General features: G+C 39.9%; 1 protein-coding gene across 2 annotated transcripts; it reads right to left on the bottom strand.

The window, feature by feature from the left end:
• Positions 1-1,109: 1,109 nt before the first annotated feature.
• On the bottom strand, positions 1,110-9,491 carry LOC103478347 (double-strand-break repair protein rad21 homolog). Of its 2 annotated transcripts, XM_008432111.2 has the most exons (14): positions 9,355-9,491; positions 7,526-7,716; positions 6,909-7,038; positions 6,714-6,813; positions 6,526-6,632; positions 6,135-6,332; positions 5,862-5,987; positions 5,635-5,760; positions 4,245-4,468; positions 3,726-3,879; positions 3,485-3,633; positions 3,077-3,256; positions 2,215-2,298; positions 1,916-2,107 (listed from the first exon to the last, which is right to left on the bottom strand). In XM_008432111.2, the coding sequence occupies exons 2-14, from the start codon at positions 7,667-7,669 to the stop codon at positions 1,916-1,918; spliced, it is 1,914 nt and encodes a 637-aa protein (XP_008430333.1). In that variant the 5' UTR covers positions 7,670-7,716; positions 9,355-9,491. The 2 variants fall into 2 exon arrangements, with proteins under 2 accessions (XP_017165254.1, XP_008430333.1); XM_017309765.1 differs by lacking the exon at positions 9,355-9,491 and having other exon boundaries at positions 1,110-2,107; positions 7,526-7,669.

Genomic DNA, 9,491 nt, shown 5'->3' on the forward strand with positions numbered 1-9,491 from the left:
TTGTGTTAAAGGATAAGTTGAATAAAATAAGTACAACTAACTGTTCATCATCTCTCCGCCATGATGATGCTAACACCTTAGCTTCTAGCTAACACCGGTTAGGTTGCTGTACAACACCAACAGTCTGCATAAGGTCCAAATGGAGCAACTCGGGTCCTTACCAGTCCCTCAATTTGGATCTGTTTGACCGGAGAGTCCAGGGTACCGCCTGTAGAAGCCATTGGTGTGCTGGATGCTGAACTGGACTCCTTACGGGAAGCCATTAACCGGGGTCCACGCGAAAGAAAAGGGGGAGAGATTCAGGCGACGCACGTGTCCTTTCCTCGGTCCGTGTGGAAACAACGAGAAAAGTAAATTCCGTTAAAAAGAATTGTACTCATTTATTTAAAAATAGAAGTAACAGAACTCTTTAAAAATAGATTTCACTTTTGGTATGTTAAGGCTTCACAACAGAAGAGACCCAACTAGTTATAAGCAGTGATGTTTAAAAATGCACTAAATGATGTTAAGACTGAACTGATTGAGAAAGATTGCACTTTTTGTAAGTTTGATGATTAATAAATTACTTTAAAATGACCTTATCTATAAACATGAAATAAACACGTTTTGCATTGGAGTTATATTACTTGAACATTCTACCTCATTTTTTTTCCCTCAGCAGAATTCACAGTATCAACTTCAACAAGTTTTTTTTTTTTGCTAATAAAGTGATTATCCACCAAACAATCCCAAAAAGTTTTGGGGATCTTAATGGGGTTTATTTGTCAAATATAAGATTGGTCTCGGTTTCCTTTTTATTCAAGTAACTTAGTGGAAGTGTTAAGGCCTGGGGTGCATTTAGTGAAGCTGAATAAGCAGCCAACTCGCAATTTTACAGGAACAATTACATTTTTCACACAGGTTCAGACTGTTCTCCTAACCCAAAGAAATGAGACCATTTGAAAATGACTCATTGGTTTGTTGATCTGAAACATTTAAATGTCACAAATGCATAAACAGAAGACATTTTGTACCCATTTATCTTCACAGGGATAGAAAAGAGTGTGCATTTGTTATGACAAAGGAAAATCTCTAAAATATTGGAAGTCTAAGTAAAAAGATGCAGTGACTTAACCAAGTACTTAAAACACTTTATTTCAAATCTTTACAGATGTATCACAACTAGAAGTTACCCAGATCTAAAAAGGTGGGATGGTGAACTTAACTGTAACAAGTACATTACCTAGTTACATAATGCAAAAAGGCAAGCATAAACATAAAAAGGTACAAAAAAAATCAAATTTACATAAACCTTAATTGATGAACTGCCTTAATTATACATCTGAGTCATGATATTTAATGCCAGATAAGACTTTCAAATTTAATGAGGGATTCACTCCATTTTTGTTTATAAGAGAGCGAGTGCAACAGAGAGAAGTTGGGCGAGGTTACACTTCTGAACAGTAAAACAGTACCTTTCCAGAACATCTAGTCATTACAGAGATAATGTGATACATTGGGCCATTCATAAAAATCTTTTTTAGCTGAAACAGGGCGACTGATACAAAACGTGTGGAATGAGAAAACAGAAATTTAACTTAGAAAAAACAGAATGCAGTAAAGTTTACAAATTGATGACTGAAAAAGGGTTTGCTTTATAAATATCCTTGTAAAACATTCCTCACTCCGTTTGAACCAAGACTACTGCATGATCCGATATTTATTACAGTAAAACCATGTTTTGCTTTTTTAAACGTTCTGAGCCCCTTACCCTTTACTTCCCTCCCCGTTCCCTAGGAAAAAAACAAACAAAAAAAAAAAAAACAAAAAAACTGGGCTTATTGGAAAACACAATAAAAAGGCAAAGAGTTGAGTAATTTAAAAACAAGAAAACAAGTATGCCTGTTGCAAGCAGAGTGTTTGTTTCTTCCAATGTCTAAATGAGGTGGAATTTTGGTCCGGCTGTGGCGATGATGTCGCTGTAGGGCTCCGACTGAGTGACCTCGATGGCTTGCTGCTTCTTGAGGACGAGGAAACTGTAAAACTTGGCTGCTGCCTGCTTTCTGTTGTTGTTTCGGCACAGTTCGAGCAGACTGACCGACTCCGCACCGGTCTTCGCCATGACGCGCTGTGGAGGTCAAGAGACGTCAAAGGGGGTCAGGGAGCATACGATTATCATGAGAACAACAAATAAATACAGATTCTTGATTAATTTTACAATCAGGGTTCGTTTACCTGCAGGCCGTGAAGCATCTGTTGGGTTCTCTTGTTCCATCTCTTCTCTTCTTGATCCTGGTCTCCAGCCTGGCCTTCCTCTTCCTGAGAACCACAAAATAGCAAAGAGTTACTCTGTAAGTAACTATTGTATCATTTTCTCTTTACACAAAAGTGTTGAACTAAAGTGTACAACATAAAGCTAAACTATTAACTTTGATTATTGCTGCTATGTCACAGCATGTTAGTTTGACTAATAGAATTAAAACTCCAACTAACGATTATTTTAGCAATCAATTGACTGGTTATTTTGACAATCGAATAAAATTCATGGCACATTCTAGAGATTTTTCATTTAACCATTTGGCCTTTTTAGACAATATTTTACTTTAGTCAAAAAGATTCAAGTACATAATTAAATTCCTTTAAAAAAAATTTAAAAGAATGTATTGCCTGAAATGCAACAACAAAATCCCTTTAGTAAATTTGAATCAGGTGAAGTTCCACTTTAGTTTTGGCCAAGATGTGTTTACAAAGGTGTTTCTATCTTAAGTGCAAAATCAACATTTTCTTTCAGTTTTAATGCTCAAAATATTACACTAGTTTCAGAAAAACAGCCCATTTGAGTCTGAAAACGGCAGATAATTCATTGATTAAAAAATTAATTGAAAATTATTTCATTAATCGATTAGTTAGATTAATCATTTCAGTGGTAAATAGCATTTTACAAAAATATAGAACTTTCCCGTCAACTTTGGAGCATTAAACCATTTTTTACTTAAGGCCTTCATTAAATCCCATCCCATTCACTAGTGACAAAAAGCAATAACTTTCCATCCTTGCAGGGAAAAATAAATTTTAAAAAATTGCAGTTTCCCCTCACCTCCTCTTCTTCGCTGTCATCCTTCTTATCTTTTTCCTTGTCGGTGAGAAGGTCAAGTTCTGGGACAAGCTGAGTGAGGTTGACACTGGCCTCCTCTGGGGGCAGATCAACCTGAGGCATGTCTAGTCTTTGTGACAAGTCTGAGCGGTCAGCCACTTGCTGCTGCTCCAGGGGAGTCATCTGAGAGAGCAAAGAGAGCAACGGCTAGGGTGAAACTTTGAGTCAACAGTCCATTTTATTCCTCAACTTTGGCTACTTTCTCATTTATGAAATTTACTATTCCAGAAAACTTGGTCATTTAGAACGACTCAGATTATTTTCACAACCTAAACTATGACCATAAATAATGATTTGTAGCATAACACAGGAGGATTTTCCACAGCTTTGCTCTCAGATCCATAAACTCACAGGAAAGCTTCCCTCCTTGTCAACGGGCTGCTTGCGTTTAACGCCACGGGGGGTGGATGGGGGAGGCATCACCGTCTCATCCAAAGTTGTCCTGCTGCCTTCCATTGTAGAAGCTGCCAGAATGCTGGGCTCCTCCATGATCGTCTGGTCTGAGGGGGGGGATCATATTACAAATATGAAAACACTGCATTCCCCCTCTAAACGCTGGAACAACTTCTTTGCTTTCTCCATCTCGACTTACCGATAACGTCTCTGTTCTGAGTCATGATCTCCTCCCTCGGCACCTCCGGGTTCTCCAGCTCTTTGAGGAACTCGTCCAGACTGTCCGCTTCGCCGCCCTTCCTGCGCTTCCTCAACTCGTCTGGCACCAGGGGGGTCAGGCAGCGGGTGAACATCTGACAGAGATCGGACGTTACGATTTGGAACAGGGGCTCGTTTTTAAGATGATTGCACACTTTGCTTAAAAGGTTGTGCAGCAATTTTAATTCAGCCACAGAACAGACGCAAGAAAACATAGCGATGCGTCCACACGCCTTCTTGTTTAGTATTCGGAGCGAGTGAAAGAGAAGGGAGGAGGGTGAGACAAAAAAAAATTGCTCGCTTTTAACTCCTGGTCCCCAGGTGCTCTCATTTTGAAGTTGAAATCAAAACAAAAACTGGGTCTTAACACATTTCTCCACTCTGATTACAGTTTTGAACCAACCTTGACAACATCTGCCACTGCCTACAGTGGTGATTCGGCATAACGATCCCTCTGTACCTTGAGCAGCCGGGCGTTCCAGAGCGGCTGAGCAGGCAGAGAGAAAAGCTTCTCAACTCCTCCCGTCTCTTTCCACATCATGAGCTTCTTAGTGGGAGGGGCCAGGTCCAGGGTGGTCACGATGTCGGAGTAGTCCGACAGCTGGGCTCGGATGGTCTTACTGTCCAACTCTTTGACGCTGTCGACGATCAGCTTCCTTTTACGTTTTGCCTTGGTCTCTTTCACTAGAAGGAACAAAAACAGGCAATGAAGATGCTGCTCCTCTATTGCAAAACATAAAAGAACAACAAATATGGCGTGTTTTTTTAAAATACAGTAGTAAACTGGACCCTTTCTCTATTGTTTGGTCCAGGCTATGAAAAAAAGGGAACTGCGGAAATTGTTTAAAAAAAAGAAAATGAGTGTAACAAAGCTAAATTCTTAAAACTGAGATCCAATTTACTCAGTCGTTTGTTCGCCTTCTGAAACCTGTAAATAAACTTTAATCATTTGTACTAAAGTTGTTTTTTAAAACTATGCAAAAAAAGATATTTCTTTAAAAGTGTCTAATGCTTTCAGCACATTCAGGGGGCTTAAAGGCAATATTCATGCCACAATAAGAAACACGTGGAAGCTATTCAAACAATTACAAAATAAGTAATTTGTCGATAAGAAAGGCAGTTATTGGAACCACAGGAAGCTCCTCTTCTTTCTTGCATCACCTCACCTGAGCCATGAGGACATTGAGCTGCTACTTTGAGTGTAAAACTGTAACACAGCAGTCATGTCTGGTGAAGAGCCTTAACCCCCTCGCTTTAGCAGGAATTTGAGGAATTTTGAAAAGGTCAGCAAAGCTGACATTACCATGACAGCAAAGTATTAAACACTCCAGGGAGAACAAGTTCTTGTTCAGTTTCATCATTGGCAACTTGCTCATGTCACAATTCCTTTGCTCAGTAGTGAGGTAAATAGCATTAATCTATGCTTTAGGATGAAAACGATACAATTACCATTGTGTGCAGCTAGTGTAATAATTTATCAAGGCCTTTATAATCTTTACAGTTGTGCATTTTCTTAAAAAAAAATTTTTAAATACTGCTAAATAAATGGGTTTATTGTTACCACCTTTTCTAATCTCAAGAAAAAAAAATCTCGCTTTACATTCTTCAAAAAAAATCAAAACGGTAGTTTTCTTAGCATGGGCTCAGAGTTTAGAATTTTACCACGAGGACAACTATAATCATTACTGTAAAGGAGGAGCAATTGTTCAAACAACTTTTAGTGGAATTTGATCACACTTCAAATAAAATTTGAAAGAAAATGTATTAAGAAAAGTTTAAGTAGTGTCTTAATGATTGATAAGTTTTCATTTTCAGTAGCTTAGCATACTCAGTGAAATAAAGAGGCCTACCAGTGATGTCGATGGGCTCCAGGGCAAAGGCCTCCTCTTCGTTGTGAACCAGAGTTGTCTGTTCTGTTTGGTCGGCCATTGCTGGCAGCGGCTCTGCTGGGCCAGAATCAGGACTGTCTGGACCCGCTTATCAGAAACGCACACAAAAATAAAGTTATGCATCCAAGATGTGAGCACTAAAAATACACATGGTGTTCCAAGAAGAAAAAACACCCAGCTTCACTTACGTGAATGAAGGTTGTCAAAGTCATCCTCATCATCCCCGTGATCTGGAGGCATCATGACGCTCTCTGTGATCGCTGGCGGATCATCAAAGATGCCACCTCCATCTTCAGAACTCAGCAGTTTGTCAACTGAGACAGAAAAAAAAAAAATGACATCAATATTAAAGTGAACCTACAAAGGTTCACTTTAATATTAGAACAACACAGTTTTTTTCTTTAAAAAAAAAATTAATAATTGAATCTAAAAAAAACAAACTAAAAAAACATGCTTGTTACCAAGCATTCCGCCATCGCTGTTGCCCATGGAGCCGTCCCCGAAGTCGTCATACTCCATGTGGTTGGATTTGTCGGGAAGGTTAGCTGGGCCCGGCTCAGCCTCCAGCAAGAGGTTGGGGTCAGTGGCTCCCTGCATTATATCATCTTCAAACGTGCTAGCGTCACGCATCATCTCCCGGTCATCCATGCCAAAGTCAGCTGAGGAACCCAGCAGAAATGATTGTTAGTTTTCTAACAGAAGAACCTTGAATATATATGATTCATATGCATTATTCTCCAAGTCCTTCTCTTTTTGAACTCTATTCTGCAAGGTCAAGTGGATATAGACAGGACAGCTGGCTGAGTAAGGGCTGTTGTGAACTGAGACGTAAACAAAGCAGCCATTTCCTACCAAAGTCGTTTTCCTGCAGCAGGCTGAGGTTTCCAACATCCTCCCTCAAGGTGATCTCTTCTGCTCTGCTCTGGTTCAGGGTGAACTGCTGAGCCACGTCGATGTCACTGTTGACAACATCAGATGACAATCAGATGGCAACGACCTTAATATCCCCTGAGTAATTGCTTTAAATCTGGCCAACTTACTCCAGATCAGGAAGTGGCTGGTCAAAGTCATGGAACTCCTCAGGTAAGGTGATGGCATTATATGCAGCCTCTCTGTTTTCCTCAGGCAGATCAACCACACCTGGACACAGAAATAAGGAATAACTGTATGCAGAACACAACTTTCACCCCCACCATTTATTTTTAAACAGAAGCAAAACCTTTCGGACAGTTTACCTGGCCTGAAGGCCATTTTGATCTTGATGAAGGCTTCATTACAGTCAGCCAGCAGGTACTTGGCCTTTCTGTGGTAGATCCGCACCACTCCGAGGAGCAGGTGACCGGACGTGCGCAGCGCCATCTTCACCTGAAAAGCGGGAAGTAGGAGATATTGCAAAAAACAACTCACTTTTACAGGACACAGCTTGTACTGTAAGAACAAGCCTGATGTAGCTGTTCAGAAAAATGTATAATGTACCATCATCAGATGCTATATTATTTCAGTGGGATTTTTCAGTTTTGATGCATAAAATAAAAAGAAAAATTGTTGAGATATTTAAGCTGCTAATTAAAAGAATAGTACAATAAAAGCATAATTGATAACGGATCAATTATTTTTGCATTGCTATTACAAACGCAAACAGCATGCAAATACAGGTTTTCAAAAGAAATAAAAAATACACACACAAAAAAAGATAATACCATGTAAGTTAGCTGCAACCACTGATGTAACGTTATGAATTAGCCCTATAATGGACACCAGCCTGATGAAGGTCTGAATGACAGAGCAGGGTACAAACTCCCATCAGCACCAGCACTTGGTTTCAACTGGTCTAACAGTCAAACCTCCTTACCTTAGGTGAGATGATGCTCTCCACACTGCTCTCCAGGTTGCATTCAAACACATGGGCCTTGGTCAGCTTTTTGTCCCAATGGGCCGCCAGCCAGATCTTGGCCAGCGGCCCACGTTTGCTGAGGACAAAGTGGGCGTAGAACATTGCCCTGGTTGCCCTGGTTCAAACACGCCAACTGTGGTGTGGTTTACCTGGAAAACAATTAAGATACATATAATTTACACGGTTAACGCAAACTATTCAAGAAAGGTGTCAGTTTGTCATGTTAGAAATGTCCTGCGGTCGATCACATTGAGGATTATTAAAAGCTTGCAATGAGTAGTTTTGTTTCAATAACTGGGTGGGTAATTTGTCATTTTTGCTCATTTAGTGGCAAATTGGCCTTCTGTGCTCAAGTAGCGTTTCTAAATCCAGGCTGATTTAGTGAGACGGAAAATGGTGGTGGTTCTTCATTTTAATGAATCTAATCCAGTGTTTCCAAAAACCTGGTCCTCAAGGCACACTGACCTGCATGTTTTAGATGTTCCTCTGCTTCAACACACCCCATTCAGATGATTGAAATTCAGCAAAACCCTGTTAATCAGCCATCAATTGAAATCATGTGTGCTGAAGCAGGGAAACATCTAAAACATGCAGATCAGTGTGCCATGAGGACCAGGGTTGGAAAACACCGATCTAATCAACAGGTCGTAAAACATCACATTCTTCACTAATTCACTTGCAGCTCACATAAAACACAAGAAAAAAAAAGGTCGATTCCAATATCTGGTGGACTGACTGGTCTCCACTCATTTTCAAGCATATTTATACCAAAAATAAACTGATAAAATACATGATTTTGCAAACTGGTAAAAGTCCAATGGTAAATGGTGTATATCGATATATCTACGAGTATTTTAACAACCGTTTCTTCCTTCCATATACTTGTTTTTATTATTTTCTCAACATATTGTTTTGAGGCTTTTCCTCTGAAGTCGGAGAAAAGTTATCCAAGGCAAAGAAAAACGCATCAAATGTTAGGAAATTGTTTCGTTTGTAAACGAGAAAATTTGTCTTTTGTGTGGAACTACTTCATCAATAATGGTCCAATATCCAATGAGGAAACATGTTTACGTTTTTTTAGTAAAAAATGTCCCATTAAGATGCGTCGAATTCGTTTTCTCACAACTTAGCCAACGTTACATGTTAAAGAGAGATAAAGAATTGGACGATATCAAAAGCTCTCGTTATTCAAGTCCCGTTATTTTTTAGTCAAGGGAAGGGGGGGGATACTGGAAATGCACAAACTTTTACCTTATTTTGTTACACACTTTAAACTTTTCGCTGCAAATCGAAATGCGACTTTTTTTGCTAAAATAAAGACCAAAAAATTGTCAGAAAATAAATGTACGTGACTTTATATGCATTCAATTGCAAATAAGAACAAAAAGCGCCAAAGCGATGGGGCGCCAGTAAATAGTCGGCGCCATCAAGTGGGACGAACCAAATTAGCCGACTGCTAACCACAAAAGGAGGAACGGCGTCGTCAGCTTCATACATCGCGTGGCCAAGTTTAAATAAAATCGTTAATTTTAGACGAAAATGCGACAATCTTAAATCACACAACAATAAAAACTCCATACAAGTACGCAAAGTCCTCAGGAAAAGGCGCCGCTCGATGGCTGCTCATACTTTCTAGCCCCTCATCAGCTCAACACTGTCGTTAGCCGATGTCCAACGGCTCTTCATACAATGGAGGCCGCAACGAACAGACTCCAGCATGCATGCCAGTTTCGTTACATAAAACACCAAAACCAGTGCGTTAACATATCCGCTGCAGACACACTTACCGAGAGGAGCCCTCTTAGAGTGAAATCACAAAGATTAAGTAATTTCTCCCAGCGAGCTCTCCCCTGTTGTACTCATTAAAACAGCCAAGATGGCGCCAGCCGCCTTCCTCCCGCTCAGCGCTGTCCTTTTAAAATCT

The sequence above is a fragment of the Poecilia reticulata genome, linkage group LG16 (assembly GCF_000633615.1).
Source record: "Poecilia reticulata strain Guanapo linkage group LG16, Guppy_female_1.0+MT, whole genome shotgun sequence".
Taxonomy (NCBI): Eukaryota; Metazoa; Chordata; class Actinopteri; order Cyprinodontiformes; family Poeciliidae; genus Poecilia; species Poecilia reticulata.

Coding starts and splice junctions, on each gene's coding strand:
- LOC103478347 (XM_017309765.1), bottom strand. CDS start 7,669: ATGTTCTACGCCCACTTTGTCCTCAGCAAACGTGGGCCGCTGGCCAAG. Junction 6,333..6,525: donor GCTGCAGGAAAACGACTTTG/GTAGGAAATGGC, acceptor TGGGTTCCTCAG/CTGACTTTGGCATGGATGAC. Junction 3,880..4,244: donor GGAACGCCCGGCTGCTCAAG/GTACAGAGGGAT, acceptor GATCTCTGTCAG/ATGTTCACCCGCTGCCTGAC.